Here is a 22,684-nt window from a genome sequence, read left to right as displayed (position 1 = left end):
TATTCAACGTTTGTCACCATGACAGTTTGGATTTTGAGTTAGAAGAGCTCAAAGGTTGGCATAGTGCTCCCCAACCCATCTGCTAGCCCTCGCTGCGAAATCTTCTTCAATCCTTCATATATTTAAACTACCAGTAGTTAATGTCATCCTCTTCAACATCCAAGCATGAAAAAACAAATGACAAAAAAATCACTACAGTCAGTTTATTCAGGACCACTTTAAAGGAAGAAAAAAATTGGAAAGGATGCAATTACGTGTATTGCTGCTGTTCTGTTGCGTCTGCGTACTTGTGGTTAGGGTTATATATATATATATATATATATATATATTTATATGTATATGCATATTTATGCGTATTTGGTATCAAGGTTTACCGCAACAGAAGTTGGTCGCAGAAGTAGACACTTAGTAAGGGAGTCTGGAGGAAATGAATAGAAATCTAAGGTTGAGGGTTGACGGTATGCTAGCATGGGGGTACCTATATATAAACACACTCAAGCCAGTTGTGTGACGACGTGTAGGTGCTAATATTACTACATACGTGCAGATATTTGACAGAACACGAGAAAGTTTCATTTTGCTTAATAGCTTAACAGTATAAATGAAAATGTGGACCGTTGTCACAAAAGCAGAGAGCCAACGACATATCATAATTAAATTGAATAAAATGAAACTCTTAAGAAACAATAACCCGAAGATGCTTACTGAAAACTGTTGGTTATTGAGATTTGTAACAATTTCCTTAAATTAGAAACGAAAATATAACCGGTCAACATAATCTTTCCCATTGCTATTTTTATGGATTCAATTCAATTAAGCAAATTTTCTTGCTGACAAAAGAATTAGTGTTCTTGCAGAGTGGCAAAGCTCGGTGCTGGCTGACTGTTAAAAGCGCTCTTGGCGTTTCACTACCGATATGTTTCATCATTGTTACAAGCAGATAAATGCCCAGAGGAAGATGTTTCCCTTCTTGGAGTTCCGCTGACGTTTCCAAAAGGGAACGAAGGAAATACTATCAATTCTTTCGAGACCTGTGAAGATAAAAACAACAAAAGTAAGCACACTTTTAATTATTCATCTATCATTTTTGTTTGATAAAAGTAGTGTTTTAGTTTAATATTAGTCAGATCGTACGTTCCCTTAATTCGCCAGAAATAAACCAAGCTTATTCAATCAGATCGATATATCATGAATTCTAGCAGACGAAGATGAGTAATCCCAGAGTTACCTGCAAAAAAGCCTTTTATAAACATGACGTAACTACGTATTTGAGCATATCAGAACTACAAACTGACACATATAATATATGAGAGCATGTGGGGAAGATTATGTAACAATCTGTTAAATTTATGGGTGAGAATTTATTGACCCTAAAAGGAATTAAAGGAATTAAACATGTCATAAGTTCTTACGAGACAATGGTTACATGTGGTATGATTGTTGACAAGTCAAACCAGTGCGATCACACATTTAAATCAGGCTGAAGCAAATGTACTTTATCCTGAGCAATATAAGTTTTTATCATATATTTGGATGTATGTTTTTTAAGTTTATCTGAAAAAGTGCAAGTAGAGAATTATTGTATGTATATACGTTTTACACAGTTGACTTACCAAAGGCCGAACGATTTTGTGGGAAAGAAGGGTGGGATACACCAAAACTGATCAAATGTTTTTCAATAGAGGGTGCCAAAGAGGAAGTTACTAGACTAGCAAACGTAAGTATTGTGACATATTAATATTATGACAAAAGAAGTATTACAGTAATCCCTTCTTCCTTTTTGTACTTTCAATTTGCTCTAATTGAATCAATAAGTTACGGAGAAGCATGAGACAGTGTGTGGTAAACAATATACTTATAGCCGGATTAGTTCTAGGTTCCCGGTTCAAATCCTCCTCGGTAAATGGGCTTGGCTTTGTGCTTTCAATAATCTCCGTCAGCATTTGACAAAGTGGTCGGATGCTGAGGTATACTCTCGCCCGTCTGATACCTGGGATTTAAATTGTCGGCCCAGAGCAAGAATGGGTGAGGCAAGTACCACACTGTTTCGTATTTCCTTAAGACTCATCGAAAAGACGTGTTATAAGCCACTTTTCATCCACGGTCATTACATGAATAGGGTTACAAATGGACTTCTTTTGACTTTCAAACCCTGTGCAAATACTACTAGACTAAAGGAATTTTCTGTTCATGTGAGCACTCAACAGGTAACATATCAATCTTATTTGGTCATGTATTCGACTAGGCATCATCGAGACACCAAATTGGTAAAGCGATTAACATTTATTTTGATTTGAACCTGTTTTCTTCGTTCTTCTGCCAATTGCTATAATAGTATCCGTTAGCAAAATAGTAAAATTTCTATCCATTTTTGAACAAATATTTAGCCGGCAATAATGATATAGCAATTATAAATCTTTCTGATTTAAGCAACCATTCAGATCTAATTAAAGTGGCGATTTTCAAACTCGAACGACAGCCACTATTATGGGATACCGTTTACAGACGTTTCATTGGTGTTATTAACAGTAATGTCGCCAATGGGTGGCACGTGCCCGACCAAAATAAAATCGTGCCTCCCCCCAAGTGTCCCCCAGAAACAATTTGTGAAACCTTATCTGTCTCAATTAAAAACATAAATATCGGACAGATTAAGCCCGAAAATTATTGAACATAAAGTTACTTCAAGTTGCACAAAATATAGAACCAGATTGCATCTGAGGACTCTTACTTCATCAAAACTTTCTCAAAGAGGGGTGCATACCCCCTCTCATTAGCCCCCCCCCAGAAGAGCATTAACAAATAACATTTTGCCCCCCCTAATGAAGTGCTATGCACCCAAGATTGAAATGTTTAGCAACGCCACTGGTTATTTACCCCCTCCCCCACCTCCTTTTCATGCAATGGTGATGTTAATGAATACGTACGACATAGAACCAATCAAAATTTGAAGTGACATCTTGCCAAGAAATAACTATGTTTAGAAATATCCTCTAAGGGACACATTGTATTTAAAGATCACCAGTATTGGCCACATATGTACTTTCAGGTTGACTGCACTGTGTATCTATGACCACCAACTCCAGCTTTTGCAGTTAAACGTTACAAAAGAAAAACATAAATAGTCGTTTTTGTTCTCTTTTTCACTTAGACTGACATAACGAAAGAAAACGAGGTACAAATAGCTGCGGAAATAGCCCAGGTAGCAATCCAAGCTGACAAGCTTCAAAAAGACGACATTAACATTCTGATTGATGCTTATGAAGCCATCACTAATGAAAATAGTTCTTCACCAGACGTTAGTTAAGCTTTTTCTCAATTGAAATGCACGGTCAATATATCTATATATATATATATATTCATATTGGTGTCTATCTTGTGTGCGCAAAGTGCTTTATTACGATGGACAGAGCGAAGTAAAGATGAGAGTTAGGTAAGACTAGTGGATCAAATGTAGTTGTTACTTTGGGTTTCACACGGTGAACGTTCACAAGACAACTCTCTGTTGTTTGATGATCGCTCAACGCGTGACACACGTTATAGTAACAACTTCTAGTGTTCCACTAGTCTCAACTAATTCTCATAATTCTCATCGACAGGGATGAAAAATAATATTTAAGACACGTACTTTGGGAATAGTGTGCATTGTAGTTCTTCAAAATGTTTTTATACTAATAGCTTACTTTACATTTAACCACAACTAAATTAAGTAAAAAATTATAACATTTTAAACTTCTTAACTCTTAATAACTTTATACGTGTTTACTGCACATACGTTGTTATTTATGAAACCGTATCAAAGATTGTTTTGCTAAGATAAAGTGGTAATTGATCCATATTTGGCTTTAATAGGTTACAAGTTCTGTTGTGGCAACTGCCAGCAAACTTATGAACTTTCAGCAGCCATCTGGAAGAATTATTGCCTCGTTGGAACTGCAAATATCACACGTTCAGAAAAATGGGACAAACTTTTCGGAAATCGAAGACAATGTAGTAGTGAAAGCACTTATATTTAATCCAAACATAACGACGGGGTTAACACTGGTGAAGACGCATTCCAATGATACTGACACCTATAACGGTAAAGATGAGAAGCGGCTTGATGACACTGAAACGTCAATTTACCTTCCACCAGAGGTTATCGAAGAGGCTAAGAAAGGTAACAATTACTCAAGTTGTGATGAGTCCATTTTCATATTGTGATGCTTTTTTTTAATTTTAATATCTGCATAATTACACATAGACCACAGGAATGGTGTGGTAAAGTGCATTAAAAGTATAATAAGTTTAAAATGATGACTTTTGGGCAGGAAAAAAAGAAATATAGAAAGGAGCGCTAGTCGTGTTTGTAGTACAATTATGGTTTTCAAGATATTTACATCGAAAATATGTTAATTTTTTGACAATGTTCCTACAAGGCTAAATTGATGTTGACATTGAAATCGGGCGTTCTCCATAATTTGGCTGGGATGAATTAATCACCCTTAACATGCGTGGCAAAACATCAATACATTTAAATATAATTGCCAACATCCATGTTTTATAAAATTAATTATTGTATACGACACACTTTCCAGACTTTTCCAGACTTCACAGTTTGTTTCATCAAGTAACATGACAAATATTATAGTCGGTTGATTTAGACAGTAGCTTTAGCAATTTGAGTTCCTTTTCTTCTTCCTTCCACAGATAAGACGAATAACACAGCAATTCCGATAAGCTTTGTAATATATAAAAATGCAAGCCTTTTCGGGACAGATACAGGCATGAATTTGATGGAAGAAATTGCCAAGATGTCCAGCCACATCATCTCTAGTGAAGTCATTTCAGTTAATTTTGATGGAGGACCAATGGAAAACCTAAAGCCGCCTGTTATATTACGGTTCTTCCTTCCCGAGGTACTTACTTAGGTTAAACTGTTATCTTGGTTAAAGTTGCGTACCATCTTGCATCTTGATGACATTGATATCGGGCCCCCCACAGCTCTCCTCCCCTCCTTTTTTCTCCACACCTTTCTGCCTTTGTCCCACTCCAGTTTATTCCATACCCTGTTCCTTTAATCCTCTCTTTGCCCCTCGACTGTTTATCTCCTACCTCTCCTCTTTCCCTGTTGCTTTCTTCTCACCATCCATTGTCTACTTATAATCCCCTTTCATCTATCTCATTGTGTTCACCGTGCTCATTAACCTGTCTGTTTTAGGTGCTTGTTTTTGTCCCTTCTGTTACTTTACTTGTCAATTAGCCTCCGAAGAAGATCCTGCTAGGATCGAAACGTCAGGCCAACTTACTTATACACATTCTATTACACAGGCTCTCTAGTGGATAAGCAGTGTGCTAACAGTTTTATTTTATTCTGATATCATGTTCTTAACACTACTAGCACAAGCATAACGTTACAAATAGGCATGTCATAATGGAGATTGTCTGCGAGTATTGGAAATAAAGTTGACCAATTACTTTATTACGTGTAAGTTAAGTAAATGAACAGTTAAGTGCACATTTCATTACCTTTTCTATGGGCAACTACACATATGACATCACATATTCACGTGGGTTTCATGAGCCACGTGTCTATAGCCACGAAATGTTAGTTGGAGTGGCACCAATAATGTAAAGAGGTGCACCGATATTTCCAGAATCGGCACAGTATTGGTGTTCTGTAGCTGGTACACATGATAGTAGCTCCAATTGGGATGAGGCACTGTCCCTATGTACCTTGGCCTTGTTACTTGCTTGAAGAGCTAGCGACTAATATTCGTGGTATGCGGTATATCTGTTTAGGTATTGTCCTTACTGGTCGTTATTTTCAATGCATGTACACTTACAATGCATGTACACTTACAATGTTTGCAGCTATCCTAGTCTGTAAATGTTAAGAATTACCATGAACTAAAAATAACTTAATACACATATAGTACACACCAAAAGCCCTTTTATTGGAATAAAAAACAAACAACAAATCTGTTCTATTATTTGTCCTTCCCAGACAGACAAGGTTTGCGATCAACCTTTGTGCGTATATTATGTTCCCAATGGCACCAACAACGGCATATGGTCAACTGACGGATGTTCAACGTCAACAGAAGGGAATTTAACCGTATGCAAATGTGATCACCTATCAAGCTTTACTGTTTTAATGGTCAGTTCATTGTTCAAGAAAACGATATCATGTAAACGTATATATATATATATATATATATATATATATATATATATATATATATATATATATATATATATATATGTATATATATATATATATATATATATATCTGTATGGTTACAAGAGTAATAAAGTAGTCAAAGCAAAATTAGGAAACAAAGCTATAGTCATAGTCATGTCACGAATGTCACTCATATTCCACGCGTTTCTTTTACAGGGCGTACAACTTTCTCCAGGCTTAGATCATGTCATGAAACTTGTCACATGGATTGGATCTTCTTTGTCTATACTCGGTCTCACTATTTGCACATTATCATTTGTGCTAGTTAAGTAAGTTAAGGATTAAAATAAACACCTTCTGATATATCGATCACAAACTTATTATGTTCATATGACACCATATTATTACTCTATTTCTTCAGTCATTCAACTTTTCTGACAATAATAAGTTTGCACACAAATTTAATAGTTGTTATTTGTATAAATTACCATTGAAGCAATGCCATAAAAACGTTACATAAAACACGCATTATATGAAATTTCGATCCAGCTAAAGGATTTTCAACACTTTTTTCTTTTACAAATATATTAGGGCATTGCGAGTGAAGCAATCAGCACAGATCCACCTCAACCTCTGTATCAGCTTGATAGCCTTCTACGTGACATTTCTAGCTCTAGATTGGGCAACTCAAGACCCCAATCACTGCAAATGGATATCATCCGCCATACAATATTTCTGCTTAGTGGCAGTAAGCTGGATGACGGTAGAAGCAGTCAATATGTATTTCCTGTTTGTGAAATATGAACGAAGTAACATCCCGCATTTCCTTCCCATTTCCCTTGCACTTGCTTACGGTATGTTATATCTTCTTGTTACCTATTGCCAGTGGTGTACATTTGTAAAATAACCCCTCTTGTTCCTATCTGTGTGTAGAAACTTACCTTGAGTGTTCAATTAGAAGGTCGTGCTATGATATACAAATAATGACTGGTTATGAGTGCAATAGTGCAAATATTTCATGAGTTTTGAAAGATGTAATTTGTTCCATTCAACGAGGCGCAGCCGAGTTGAATCGAACAAGTTACATGTTTTAACGAATGAAATATTTGCACTATTGCACGAATGGAAACCATTCATTATTTGTTTTATGCAACATATTAAATTAAGATGGGTTAAATGCACTCATGCAACAGATTGTTTTGAAGAGACAGGTTTCTCTGCTCTCTTACCATTGAAAAAAGTGCTACCAAAAAAGTATAACCCATGGTTCTATTTCATAGAGTGAAATAGATTTTGAATGCAATCAACGAGCAATTGACCAATCAAATGACCAGAATACAATTAGGTGTTGTATAATAGTGTATAACAATCCAGAGAACATTATATTCTAGAGTAAGATCACACCTATAAATTACACAGTATAAATTATACTAGTGGATATTTGACTCTGAATTTTCATTACGTAGGCTTGATGATGGTCTCAATTAAGTAGTGTTTTCCTTTATTGAACTTTACAAAAAGTAAAACATGTAAAATATTGTTAGGAAAAAATCAGTCTTCGTACAAGGTAAAGTTAATTAGTTTGTCATAAATGAAATTAACAATACTGAAAGAACCCGAAGAGATTTTGACCTAGCTTAGAACGTGTACACCTCATACAACTAGGAGGAAAATCTATACTGCCAAACTGGCAAAACTGTCAAGCTGAGATATCGTTGTACATTAGTAAGCAGTTTGATATTTTTGAAAACTTGTTCTACCCTTGAAGTTATTCATGCAAAAGAGCACTACTATATTTTGTTTTATTTAAGTCACTGCCAACTCACCTGTCTCATATACATATACACTCCGATCTACTCTACCCTAATAACTGGTAACATTATCCAGTATCCTTCCGGTTCTACCATTCAGATTTTGTTTTATATAATTCAACAGGTCTCCCCTTGGCGCCTGTGCTTACCGTATTCTTTCTCAACAAACCATGTGCATACTACAGGTAAGTTTTCAACTGTATGCAAGAAGATTAAGTTAAATCGTATTAAACGAAGTGTGCGAAGAATGATGCTGTTTGTTGTCTGTCATCACAGTCGATAGTGTCTTTCATTTGTGAGACCTGTGAAGGAACAGGGTCACATTGACGAGACCCAGACCCTACGACTGTCTTTTGAAAGCCTTATGGCAGCTAGTTAATCATCTAATTTAAAGCTATATAACGCACGTACCGGACTACCTCGTAATCATCAACCCTACGGTCGATAACTACTTCTCATTTATTTTTCAGATACAGTTGCTTTTTGCCGAATGAATATTTCCTCTACCTTGGATTCCTTTTGTGGCTTTTTCTTTTGGTCACAGCCAACGTCGTAATATTCATCATGGTCATTCGAAATGTGGTCTTTCGGCCAATTCTGTCAACGAATGCTCAACTTCATAAGAGAAGAGAGATACTGCTTCGAATACAACAGTTCGCCCTGTTCTGGATACTTCTCGGGCTCTCTTGGATTTTCGGTTTCCTTTCCATTTTACCGAACTTCCAAATGCAACTCTTTGAAATACTTTTTTGCTTACTTACTTCTCTTCAAGGATTTGTTCTCTTCATTTTCATTTGTCTGAAGAACCCAGAAGTAAGACAAATCTTTTCAAAGTGCATAATGACAAATTGTTTGCAATCGGGCGTAACAAGCAATGAGACTAACTCGTCATCTCTGCCACTAAATAGGATAGATGGAAGAAATAAAGTCTAGAATATACTTAGACAATGTAAACGAATGACATGAAAAATAGGATTTGTTATACACTGGTACTCGAACAGTATTCCACCTACGTATGAAATGTCGTTTTCTTGACAGGTCCTGTCCACCAAAACTTGACAAAGTCATGCATATGCAACACTAAAACGACGATTCGCAAAGTATGGTTGCTTGAAAGATTATAATTGCAAATATCGGGAAATTAATCTAAACTTTCTCACAAGTTGCCGAGTTTGATGGTTGGGGTCTGGTTGGTGGTGGTAGTAGTTTTGTCTCATGGAAGATCCCGGGTCGCGGGCCTAAACTAGACCGCTAATCTAGGAAAGGATTATTTCACGTTAAAGAAGTACTGGAACGTTACACAATTTAAAACAAACAAGGAAAACAGATAATGACTCCTTTAGTTTCCCAAAATGAACGGTAGAGACAGTCATCCGTATTGCGCCACGGTTTTTTGAACAGTTAGATGAACTCATTAGTAGCCGTAAAGTTCTTTTGAGACGAAGTGCGTTCTTTTATAGGAAAATTCATTCCCATGCAGTCAGTGGCGTGCATATGATTTCCAAGGTGGGGGCCAAATTCTATATTCACCTACTGATTAATGTAGGGACATGGACATTAATGAAAAGGGACAGACGTGGATCAAGAATTTCATGAAGAAGGAGATGTAGCCCTAAGTTCGTTGAAAACGAGACCTTAAAGGTAGACGTCCAAAAGCTCATTCTGAGAATATTTAGAGTAAAACGTAGGTCTATAATTAGGTCTAAACACAACGTGCTTATTTTTTTTGATGTTATCAGCATTGCTAACTGTTGCACAAGAAAGGAAGAACTTCTGTTAGATGCACAGCGAGTATCTCGCTCCTTGACAACTTTAATGCTTATTTATTATGAATATGTTTAATCATAGTTACGGATTGTTGTTTTTCCATGTTGTATGTCATAAATACTTATGTAATTACTATTGACTTGATCGTCCCATTGACAGTACTGTTTATGAGGAAGTCTCATGAAGAACTGCAAAAATTTCTCTTTGTTATGTAAATAAGTCATTCGATAGAGTTATTCTCTTAATGCAAAACGAAGATCTGGCTACTTGACGAAGTCAATGCATATTTGGTATGAATATGTTTAATCATAGTTATGGAGAGTATTCTGTTTCTGCATGTTGTATGTCATAAATACTTATGATTTTTGCTTTGGAAGTTAGATATTGATTATGTTATTACCATTGATTTGATCGGCTTTGATAGTATTGTTTATGTGAAAGTCTCATGAAGAACTGTTAATATTTCTCTTTGTTATGTAAATAAGTTATTAAGCAGATAATCCTTTAATGCAAAACGAAGATCTGGCTACTTGACGAAGTCAATGCTTATTTAGTATGAATATGTTTAATCATAGTTATGAAGTGGCTTCTGTTTCGGCATATTGTATGTCATAAATACTTATGATTTTTGCTTTGGAAGTTAGATATTGATTATGTAATTACCATTGATTTGATCGACCTATTGATAGTTTTGTTAATGTGAAAGTCTCATGAAGAACTGTTAATATTTCTCTTTGTTATGTAAATAAGTTATTCAGTAGATAATCCTTTAATGCAAAACGAAGATCTGGCTATTTGACGAAGTCAATGCTTATTTAGTATGAATATGTTAAATCAAAGTAATGGAGTGCCTTCCGTTTCTGCATGTTTTATGTCATAAATACTTATGATTTTTGCTTTGGTAGTTAGATATTGATTATGTAATTACTTTTGATTTGATCGGCCTATTGATAGTATTGTTTATGAGGAAGTCTCATGGAGAACTGTAAACATTTCTCTTTGTTATGTAAATAAGTTATTCAGTAGATAATCTTGTAATGTAAAAAGAAGATCTGGCTACTTGACGAAGTAAATACTTATTCAGTATGAATATGTTTAATCATAGTTATGAAGTGGCTTCTGTTTCGGCATATTGTATGTCATAAATACTTATGATTTTTCTTTGGAAGTTAGATATTGACTATGTTATTACTATTGATTTGATCGGCCTATTGATAGTATTGTTTATGCGGAAGTCTCATGAAGAACTGCAAAAATGTCTCTTTATTATGTAAATAAGTCATTCAGTAGAGTTATTCTCTTAATGCAAAACGAAGATATGGCTACTTGACGAAGTCAATGCTTATTAAGTATGAATTTGTTTAATCATAGTTATGAAGTGGCTTCTGTTTCGGCATATTGTATGTCATAAATACTTATGATTCTTGCTTTGGAAGTTAGATATTGATTATGTAATTACCATTGATTTGATCGACCTATTGATAGTTTTGTTTATGTGAAAGTCTCATGAAGAACTGTTAATATTTCTCTTTGTTATGTAAATAAGTTATTCAGTAGATATTCCTTTAATGCAAAACGAAGATCTGGCTATTTGACGAAGTCAATGCTTATTTAGTATGAATATGTTAAATCAAAGTAATGGAGTGCCTTCCGTTTCTGCATGTTTTATGTCATAAATACTTATGATTTTTGCTTTGGAAGTTAGATATTGATTATGTAATTACTATTGATTTGATCGGCCTATTGATAGTATTGTTTATGGAGAAGTCTCATGGAGAACTGTAAACATTTCTCTTTGTTATGTAAATAAGTTATTCAGTAGATAATCCTGTAATGTAAAAAGAAGATCTGGCTACTTGACGAAGTAAATACTTATTCAGTATGAATATGTTTAATCATAGTTATGAAGTGGCTTCTGTTTCGGCATATTGTATGTCATAAATACTTATGATTTTTCTTTGGAAGTTAGATATTGCCTATGTTATTACTATTGATTTGATCGGCCTATTGATAGTATTGTTTATGCGGAAGTCTCATGAAGAACTGCAAAAAATGTCTCTTTGTTATGTAAATAAGTCATTCAGTAGAGTTATTCTCTTAATGCAAAACGAAGATATGGCTACTTTACGAAGTCAATGCTTATTAAGTATGAATATGTTTAATCATAGTTATGAAGTGGCTTCTGTTTCGGCATATTGTATGTCATAAATACTTATGATTTTTCTTTGGAAGTTAGATATTGCCTATGTTATTACTATTGATTCGATCGGCCTATTGATAGTATTGTTTATGCGGAAGTCTCATGAAGAACTGCAAAAAGTCTCTTTGTTATGTAAATAAGTCATTCAGTAGAGTTATTCTCTTAATGCAAAACGAAGATATGGCTACTTTACGAACTCAATGCTTATTAAGTATGAATTTGTTTAATCATAGTTATGAAGTGGCTTCTGTTTCGGCATATTGTATGTCATAAATACTTATGATTTTGCTTTGGAAGTTAGATATTGATTATGTACTTACCATTGATTTGATTGGCCTATTGATAGTTTTGTTTATGTGAAAGTCTCATGAAGAACTGTTAATATTTCTCTTTGTTATGTAAATCAGTTATTCAGTAGATAATCCTTTAATGCAAAACGAAGATCTGGCTATTTGACGAAGTCAATGCTTATTTAGTATGAATATGTTTAATCAAAGTAATGGAGTGCCCTCCGTTTCTGCATGTTTTATGTCATAAATACTTATGATTTTTGCTTTGGGAGTTAGATACTGACTATGTAATTACTATTGATTTGATCGGCCTATTGATAGTATTGTTTATGAGGAATTCTCATGGAGAACTGTAAATATTTCTCTTTGTCATGTAAATAAGTCATTCAGTAGAGTTATTCTCTTAATGCAAAACGAAGATATGGCTACTTTACGAAGTCAATGCTTATTAAGTATGAATTTATTTAATCATAGATATGAAGTGGCTTCTGTTTCGGCATATTGTATGTCATAAATAGTTATGATTTTTCTTTGGAGGTTAGATATTGATTATGTAATTACCATTGATTTGATCGGCCTATTGATAGTTTCGTTTATGTGAAAGTCTCATGAAGAACTGTTAATATTTCTCTTTGTTATGTAAATAAGTTATTCAGTAGATATTCCTTTAATGCAAAACGAAGATCTGGCTACTTGACGAAGTCAATGCTTATTTAGTATGAATATGTTAAATCAAAGTAATGGAGTGCCTTCCGTTTCTGCATGTTTTATGTCATAAATACTTATGATTTTTGCTTTGGGAGTTAGATATTGATTATGTAATTACTATTGATTTGATCGGCCTATTGATAGTATTGTTTATGAGGAAGTCTCATGGAGAACTGTAAATATTTCTCTTTGTTATGTAAATAAGTCATTCAGTAGATAATCCATTAATGCAAAAAGAAGATCTGGCTACTTGACGAAGTAAATGCTTATTCAGTATGAATATGTTTAATCATAGTTATGAAGTGGCTTCTGTTTCGGCCTATTGTATGTCATAAATACTTATGATTATTGCTTTGGGAGTTAGATATTGACTATGTTATTACTATTGATTTGATCGACCTATTGATAGTAATGATTAAAAGTAAAAAAAATAGTAGCATTCAGTTTGCATTTGATTCAAAGCAGAGATTTTGTCAGAATTTAGTTTTATTTGCACCAATCATTATTTCGAGCTGAAGAACGTGTCTTCGTTTTAATTGTGTAATCTGTTATCTTAATTAAAAAAAAAACAGTAAAATAGATTACACAAATGACGTTCACATTACGTCAAACCCTTTCTCGCAGACGATTGTAAGATTTGGCGAGTCATTGCAATAATATTATTCTGTTCTTTTTAAGTAGCAAAGCACACACACAAAACAAAGGCCAATTACTTCACCACATCAAACGTAATTTACCTGCCCTTTTTATTCTTGATCATTAGTCGCAAAAAGGAATAAAAAAGAACCTGAGCACGAGGACCAAACAACTAAAACTACTGGTTGACTCTCAACCCCAGCCCCCTTGAGTCGACACTGTGACTGTGTGATAAATGCCAGATGTGTACTACGAGTCCCTTAGAAAAGTAACAGACATTACACATGATCCTTCTTCATAGGTCACGGAGCAAACTACTCATGACCTTAGCCAAAGAGGCCGAGAAGCGATTATCAAAATAAGCCATAGTCAGTAGTAAACCTGTGGTGTGCTTATATGTAGGTGACCCAAAGATACATTTATATGCCCACAGCTTCACATGTAACAATATTCAGACTGGTTCTTCAGTTAGGCGACATTTCAATCATTCAGACCACAGCACGTCAGATATGGACTTATACACCCGTTACTCATAGCTAGTATAGTAACTATTGTTCATGTTCCACAACCGTGCATCAGTAACTACTGCGCTGTGTTCGTAACACGGTCACATGTGTTACAGGTGGCACAGTAGTAACTGCAAAGTTGTTGCAAGTTCCCATGTAAGAAAAAGAACTGCGCGACTGGACAAGGAGTCTTTGAAAATTTGACGTGGTAAACTATTACTATATTAAGGCCTAATTTAGACGTGAAACTACCCATTAGGCTAATCTAGGTTCCCCCTACCCCACCTTAGGTCCCATTTTGTGTATCGGTTTTGTATCTGTTTGCGACTTGCACACACTCACCTGTCCGTGAAGAATTTTTAAATCAAACCGATTAACTAATAAGACCATGCACTCCGTATTGTTTGGTTAGGGAGTAGTCTTCGCTACCCAGCCGCCTCGCATTTTCGCCTTCCGACTCGGAGTTCAATGTGTAACAGCTTTGCAGTAATTACTGTGCCACCTGTAGCACATGTTACCGTGATGCGAACACAGCGCAGTAGTTACTGATGCACGGTTGTGGAACATGAACATTAGTTACTGTATACTAGCTATGAGTATCGGGTGATATACAATGTGTTGGATGCTTTGGTTACCGTTACATACATTTCGTCTTTGCATGGAACGATAGTGGATCCACTGCCTTCCAACCGTTCAACCACGTGGTCACAACAACGAAGTTATGGTAGGACATACTTCCCCTGCCTCTTTCTTTCATCACTGCCCCATTCATCCCCTTTCTTCTCTTCACACCTGATGGCTATCTTCACTCGAATGATTTTCCTTTCTCCATATTCACCTCCATTACTGCTCCTTCCTGTCCGACTCCGCCTCGTAGTACGTTTCCACTCTCTACAGTACTTGCCCTTTCCTTGTCAACACCCAGCTGTTTACCTTACTTCTAAATTTGGATATCCGGATAATGGCCAAATCAATTTTTGGCCGAAATCGTGATTTTGTTAATTGTTCCCGAAACAGGCCTAAGTGATAGAGAGGCCCATTCTGCGACTAACCAGGCAATGAAACTGCGATATTAGGTCCATATCTTAAAGGAAAATTAAATAATATTGATATGAATGTTCAAATGTCATTTTTATGAAAAATGGTAGCTCAGTCAACGGATTTTTATAGATGAAACAACAGATATGAGTTACGGGAATCGATATATTCCATCCTGATCGAAATCGGAAAGATATGATTTTTGGTCGAAATTTGACATTTTGGTAAGAGTATATGATTTTTTCAATTTTTGGCGTAAATCGTGATTTTGTTAATTGTTCCCGAAAAAGGCCTATGTGATAGAGAAGCCCATTCTGCTACCAACCAGGCAATAAAACTGCGATAATAGGTCCATATCTTAAAGGAAAATTAAATAATATTGATAGGAATGTTCAAATGTCATTTTTATAAAAATGATGGCTCAGTCAACGGATTTTTATAGATGAAACAACAGATATGAGTTACGGGAACCGATATAATTCATCCTGATCGAAATCGGAAAGATTCGATTTTTGGTCGAAATTTGACATTTTGGTAAGGGTGTAGCTTTATGATATTTTCAATTTTTGGCCGAAATCGTGATTTGTTTAATCGTTCCCAAAAGAGGCCTATGTGATAGAGCGGCCCCTTCTGCTACCAACCAGGCAATAAAACTGCGATAATAGGTCCATATCTTAAAGGAAAAATAAATAATATTAATATGAAGGTTCAAATGTCATTTTTATTAAAATGATAGCGCCTTTTCGGTAACAAATTTGAAGAGCTCAACAAAGAATCTACTAAGTCAACTGAGGAGGAATCAATGCTATTTTTTAGTTCGATTGTTGCGGAGTGGCTATTTGGGAATGAGATTCTTGTTTTGAACTTTCATCAGGTCTGTTCTGTTTTATTTCTTGAAAGTTTGTATAGTGCTACATGTTTGCCTCCAATTTTCAGTATGTTTATTTTCTTTAAATGTGTGCACTCTTATACTGTGTGGTTTCCACCACATGTTAGACATTTTGTTTCGTTTTAACAGTTGTCGAATGTGTGGCCAAAGCCTTAACATTTCTAGCATTGGAGGACTGGTGGACTATCTTGGTATTGCTCTACTCTATGTATGGAACATCCTAGGGTGAACTATTTTTTTTTTAAACAAGGTTGTCTCTGTCGTCAGCGACCAAGAAGCTAACTTTAACTTTCCAGGTTTCCTTGTTGGTTATCTTAGTTATTAATATTTAACATAATTTGGTTTATTCCCCTGATCAATAAGTTCTACTTTAATTTCGTTGTCAGTAAAACCAGGGTTAATACCACAAACAACTGCGGAGTTATTTTTGGACGCATTTGTTTTAGATTTTAGAAGAGAATTTGTAGACTCTGGGTTTCCTGATGTTATTTCAATGTTTCTAGGTTCTGATTGGGATATTAAGGTGTTGGGTTTGGCTTTCCTGAAAGTTTGGCTAAGACAAACAGGGTTTTGGGAAGCTTCAACTGAGACTCCGGAGGATTTTATTTCTTATCCTGGTTTGGTTTTGGAGCTTTGTTTGGACAAAGAGTGGCTCCGCTGAAGCAGGCTGTAAAAAGAAAGAACTCTTAGTAGCACTAATTCTACCTAGGGTTTTATATGGTGCATCCACACGTACTGACTTTGAAGTCGGGTGATTTGAAGAAGTATAACAGTCTGGGAAGGTCAATCTGGCGTGCGAAAAAATAGCTCGTCGTAATGATTTGAAGAAACAAAGAGACTCAAAAGAGTGATCCTAGAAACGATAAGTTTAACATTTGAAACCGCTTTATTTTTTGCCCCTTGAATGTCACCAAATACAACATAAATACAGAACACTGAAATACAACAAATATGACAACACTGGCACCAATTCGTAGGAGAACACTAAAGAGGAAGGTTGACGTGCACTATGATACTACAGTATGTCAATCAACGGGAACTGTCAATCAATAATCACCAGCATTCGCCACCAATAACTGGCCATCATTCCCAATAACTCTACTTGTCCGCTTTACTTGAAATAAATCCGTGCGATGTATTTTCATATAGTGATAGAAGAGGGATGAAATTACATTGATTCAATTTTCAATTCTTATATGCTAGCAATAAAGCTTTATACAAGTCGCAAACTGCAGGGAAATCTTCAAAACAGTTTACTTGTATTCAAATTATTCAATAATTAGGAAGCTCGAATGAAATTGGTCTTGTAAAGCTAATGATTTTCACTGTCACAAAAAAAACTCCTAAAGTATTACTCATAGTTAGCGAATTAGTGAAGATGAAAACTTCCCAAGTAGTCTTCACCTATACAAGCGAGCAGTCAAGTTAAGAACGCATGACAATCTAGAGGAACAATGTCCAAGAAGCGTTTAATTTGAGATCTATATGAATAACAAATTTAACATGCTCCTTATGAAGGAGTGTGAGGAGCTGGAGAGTAAATACTTATGATGGATGCCTTAAAATCTGGGGAGAATCTACAGACAGAAAAAAAGTTATAAGAGACTTTATCAAGAGCTTAGCAGAGTAAAAAATTCAAACTTTTAGATGACATGATTTAGCCACTCGTTAGTTGGAAGGTTTGGCCGCGTGCCCTCCTCCAACCCCCTCGAAGCAAAAGATAAAGAGGAAAAAAGCGAGAGGCATATAGAATGTAAAACTTGTTACCAGATAGTCAAAAAGCTTAGCAATTCTTTGCTACCTTTACACATTTAATGTAACATCGCACACAAGATCTTCAAAATTGCTAATACATTTAATTTCCTAGAACATTTAGGTTACTAATTTGATAAGCTTTATTCCTGGATTAATTGGTACAATGTTATAACAAGGCAACTTATGAAATCAAATCAAAATTTGTAGAAGAACAAAACGTTATTTTCTGGAGATTTCGGAATCATTGACAGTACACTTTTGGTACAAAAAGTTTGAACTTCAAACGAACATGAAATTATCATGAAGGAAATAAAATTAAAACAATCAGCGGGAGACATACATCATTCTCCTATTGTACATGATGAAAATGCATTTACCGTTGATATATTCTTGTAATGCTTCTGTTAGTACAGAATTACATCAAACAGCATAAAGAAATGTTAAACTTACCAAAATTATGACCGCATGTTATTGTGTGGATCTCAAATGACAACCAGCATATTCAAAAAGTGCTGATCGAGTTCCCTTGGCTATGACGTACGCACCGTACTTGTTGTCCTTCCTTTTTAAAGTTTGGGTTAGGTAATTACTCCTGATTTTGCTTTAATTGTATCACTTATTACTTTGTTCCTTGTCACGCTCATTCTTCCTCCTTAAACGCTTTTCCTAAATAAGGCACCCGCACGGCCCCACAGGTTAGTGGTCAATAAATTTGTCGACGGATTGGTCTGTGTGGATCTCAAATGACAACCAGCATATTCAAAAAGTGCTGATCGAGTTCACTTGGCTATGACATACGCACCGTACTTGTTCTGTGTTTAGGGAAACATTACTTACGTCGCTTAACCATACCAGCTAAGTGAATTGAACATACTACTATATCATTGGAAACGCTTTGAAAAGGAAGGACAATATGGGAACGCAGATTCCATTACGTTTGTTTCTGCTGTCCAGTTGCATCTGTTTGTTACCGTTTGGGTTAGGTAATTATGTTTCCACTTTAAACGCTTTTCCTAAATAAGGCACCCGCACGGCCCCACAGGTTAGTGGTCAATAAATTTGTCGACGGATTGGTTATAATATTAATCATAAAGAAATGTCCACATGTGAGAGATATCAAGCCTTTTGTAATACGTTATATTGAAAAAGTTATCTTTTTTTTGTCAACAGTATAAAATCAGTTTCTTTCAGGATAGAATGACACCGAAGATACAATATATAATCGTTAATATTTCTAAATAATAGTTTTCAAGATGAAATTTGATTTGATTTAATGTTGTTTTTAGGCAGTATAGCCTACCTAAGGCGCATAACGCCATATGTGTTTGGGTCCATTTATTTAAAGTATAATATAGGAAAAATTATAACATATTTTACAAGTATATGCTTTGTCAATCATTTGCTGAGTGTTTAGAATTACATAGAACGTTAGATTTATTTATGTAATGATTATACCCAAAGGTGTCAATATTGTTATTTTTACAAGGTCTGCCATGTCCGACGGTGGCTCAATTTCGTTGTGACGAAAATATCACTGTTTCACAATCATTCCGATGTGACGGCACGGCCGACTGTATTAACGGCGAAGACGAAGAAAATTGTGGTAAGATATTTAAAACTTATAAACAAGATACAACACTTCCAATACAGTGAATTATTAAACATACAACCATACAATCGCAATAAAGAAGTTAAGTACGGTTACAGAGACTTGTGAACGTATACTGGCTGAGGTTTCAGTTAATACCAAAGGTAAATGCATCTCTCTAGAAGTTGTTGATTCTTTCCTTACTCCCCTACTGCATAACATCGCTAGCCCTTTTACAGGATACGACACATGTCTAAGAGTTATCAATAATCTCACTACCGGCGTCCCAAGTGGAGTTCTATTGGTTTCTATGGTTGTTACATCTTTTTACACTAAAATCCCTCTCGCCAACGGGGTAATCACTTGTGAGGACATTGTACTTAATCATTCCTTTGATATTTTACTTTGTAATAATATCTCAAAGATGATCCATACTCTCTTTAGTATGATAACGACCCTTATTCCTGCATTGCGTTAACCCCATCTTCTCAAGCGGTTGCTGGTATTCTTCACACTTTTCGTCTCTCCATCTGTCCCGCAAAGGTGATATCGGTTGTTAAGTTGTGAAGTGTGTTAACATATCACGGTTGGAGCCAAAATAAATATCCGCAATGTTAAATTTCCCGAAACGCCGCCATAGTGATTGTGAAAATGTCATATACATATCTCACTGTAACGTTTGTGATTATGGCATACATGTTGTTGAATCAGACAACAAATTTCGCTTACGTTTCAATAACCATAACAAAAAATATACACCTAAAAGTGTCCCCATGCAGTTTTAATCTGCAGAACCACTCTCTTGATCTGTTCAATAACCTAAAACTCACTTTGGTATAACAAAGCTTTTCTTAATATGAAGAAAACGTAAACAGCTCGAGCCCAATAGAGATCTTAAGACTAATTCACATTTGGTAGACCTTAACAGAGGCATGTGTCTATATATTTAACATTATAATTGTACAAGTTTCTTTAAACGTAATTAGCTTCTTTGTTTCTTGTGTTTGATTGTTTAGTTTATATTTCATTGGTTTCACACCGTTATTTCTTGTATACTTTGTTGTTCAGTTATTTGTGCTCATTTCATGTTTCGGCTTTGGCAAGTTGACAAGTTACACGATGTATCGGAAGGACAAAAAGGCTCGCTCTTTTGAATTTTTGGCTAAATTTGAAGAAGAAAAAATTATCATAAAAAACCAAAAAAATATCAACTGATTTGGCTACGTAGAACTTCCATACCAATGTAGTGTAGTTTATTAACTTGCGTATACACTGCAGAAACTGCGGTGATGAACTGTCGCCAATCTTGGAATGAATAAATAAATATGAGTTATATTTTTATGCGTATCGTGTCTAAACAGAATTTCCACCTTAGCAGACTCTACTATATGACAGCAAGCGAAAGGAACGAACGTGCCAGCTACTCCTTAACAAGAAGCCAGAAAATAATTTCCTATTTGTTGCTTTTGAATGTGATTAAGGTTGTGAAACTTACTTTATTTCATCATGATTGCAGAATCAACTGTACCGATTACAGATCAGCCAACCGACGATGACAGTTCAATCCAACCGGAGCAGAGCAGTTTAACAGGTATGACAGGTAGTGGGGAAGCAGGTCACAAACGCCGAGGGGCAGTGGGACATGTGCATTTGACCACCCCAAAAAACATAAAGTTACCTCAAAACATTGGAGCAAATGCTTCTAAATGGAATTTTTTCTTTTGGAACGGTTTGTCATGATTTGAAAGAAAAAAAGGGTAAATATGAATGTTGAAAGAGAAACACGATGTTTAAGAAATAAAATGAGATTGTATAATCGTTGGAAAATGGAGAATAATCTAAATGTTTTGGAATAGATAGTTTTCACAAGTGGGGCGGGTGGGAGCGGTGCAACGTAAATTCCTCAGGCTGATAGGTATGTGCATGAAAAGATAGCGCCAGAAGTGATTCCGAGGTTTAATAAAGAGGGGTGTAGCCCCGGTGTGGTTCAAGCCGACTTCCATCATTTAAGGGCATGTCGAGGCCCTAGTTGCCCCACAAAAGAATACATTTGGGATGGCATATTTTGAGGCATGTTTATGTAATAAATTAAGTCGACCAAAATGAAAAGTAGAGATAATTAGAGTCAGAGGTAAGGAATGAGATTACATATAATTCTGAACTTTATCCCTGATACATTTGAATGTTGTGCAAGTAAGAGTGGTCAATAAGAAGGTAACAGCAGAAAGACTAGTTGTAAGTCTTATTGCATGCTCTTATAATGCTCTTATAATTACTGGTATGATTTTTTTTGTTTTTGAAATTTAATTGCCAAAAATATTGTTTAAATATGTGTAGTGCTATTAATGTATAGCATGGATGCTTAAAATAAGGATAATGAATTTGTACATTGACATCACGACCTTTGGTAGGTCATGTTTACTATGAAATTCAGATGTGACAACTGTGTCGTTTATATATTTTGTGACTCAATTATTTACGACCAGGAAAACAATGTTGAGCATATTTTGATAAACGTCCATGCAGTATTTTATAACAATAGTCATCTATGTTTGGATTAAATGTCGAATTAAATAATTGTCATGTTCTTGTATAAAAGACATTGTTATCAAAACAGAGACGTCAATCGAGTCCAATTGTCATTGGTTTCAAAATCCAAACTTGACACCTGATATTTGTTGACTCTGCTAGTGTACTTAAAAGTACAGTTCAAATGTACATCTATTTTCTTGTCTGTAGTAGAAAACTTAAATATGCGAAGCGAAACTTTAGCGAAAAGAACTTACTTGTAATCGTGTGTCGCATTTTGCACCAATCGGGAGCTTAGAAAAAGGAGGTGCGCATCATACATGATATATCAATAGCGACAAATATGTTGTGTTTGCCTTTAGTTTGCTTTTTTCTGTGGTGGCCATGGACTGTCTATGATATATTACTTACAGGGTTGCAAAGCTATAACTGAATACCAGTGAATATGAGTGCATATATTCTTATGCATCCACTTGAAAATCTTAAGAACAACCTCAAATAAAGAAAACAGAACAGGCAATGTTTTTGGATTGGTGCGTACTCTAGCAGTTCACTTGTTTTGCTTACAGTTCACGCTTGCTACATAAAGTATCCACTTTAAGATACCTTATTTCAAAAACGTCACAAAGGAAGATCAATGAATTTACCACATATTCCTTCCTATGAATGGTCATATAGGAAAGGTTCCACAGCACACATCATACAGACTCATATTGTTGCGGTAAAACTCGTTAACTTTACCTTAATGAGGTTCTCATGTATCAGTCGTGACTGGTACTGCATCTATAACGCAAATGAAAAAC

The 22,684-nt window shown here is 35.4% G+C and overlaps 1 protein-coding gene and 1 long non-coding RNA gene across 2 annotated transcripts in view; both read left to right on the top strand.

Annotated features, from left to right (window-relative positions):
• The window catches only part of LOC139969152 (adhesion G-protein coupled receptor G4-like), an 89,904-nt gene extending 81,161 nt beyond the window's left edge, over positions 1-8,743 (top strand). Inside the window, exons 15-24 of the mRNA XM_071973985.1 lie at positions 941-1,054; positions 1,605-1,717; positions 3,152-3,298; positions 3,853-4,159; positions 4,690-4,898; positions 5,987-6,139; positions 6,381-6,493; positions 6,756-7,018; positions 8,100-8,160; positions 8,520-8,743. Coding sequence (XP_071830086.1) covers positions 941-1,054; positions 1,605-1,717; positions 3,152-3,298; positions 3,853-4,159; positions 4,690-4,898; positions 5,987-6,139; positions 6,381-6,493; positions 6,756-7,018; positions 8,100-8,160; positions 8,520-8,598 — 1,559 coding nt within the window. The 3' untranslated portion in view covers positions 8,599-8,743. The remainder of the gene's footprint in view (positions 1-940; positions 1,055-1,604; positions 1,718-3,151; positions 3,299-3,852; positions 4,160-4,689; positions 4,899-5,986; positions 6,140-6,380; positions 6,494-6,755; positions 7,019-8,099; positions 8,161-8,519) is intronic.
• Positions 8,744-18,678: 9,935 nt separating this feature from the next.
• On the top strand, positions 18,679-20,887 carry LOC139969166 (uncharacterized). The gene is made up of 3 exons (XR_011793662.1): positions 18,679-18,806; positions 19,251-19,367; positions 20,869-20,887. It is a non-coding gene; the product is annotated as an uncharacterized lncRNA (long non-coding RNA).
• Positions 20,888-22,684: the final 1,797 nt, after the last annotated feature.

This window comes from Apostichopus japonicus, chromosome 6 (assembly GCF_037975245.1).
Source record: "Apostichopus japonicus isolate 1M-3 chromosome 6, ASM3797524v1, whole genome shotgun sequence".
NCBI lineage: Eukaryota > Metazoa > Echinodermata > Holothuroidea > Aspidochirotida > Stichopodidae > Apostichopus > Apostichopus japonicus.
The sequence above is the reverse complement of the archived record's forward strand: the minus strand, read 5'-3'. Positions and strand labels throughout refer to the sequence as shown.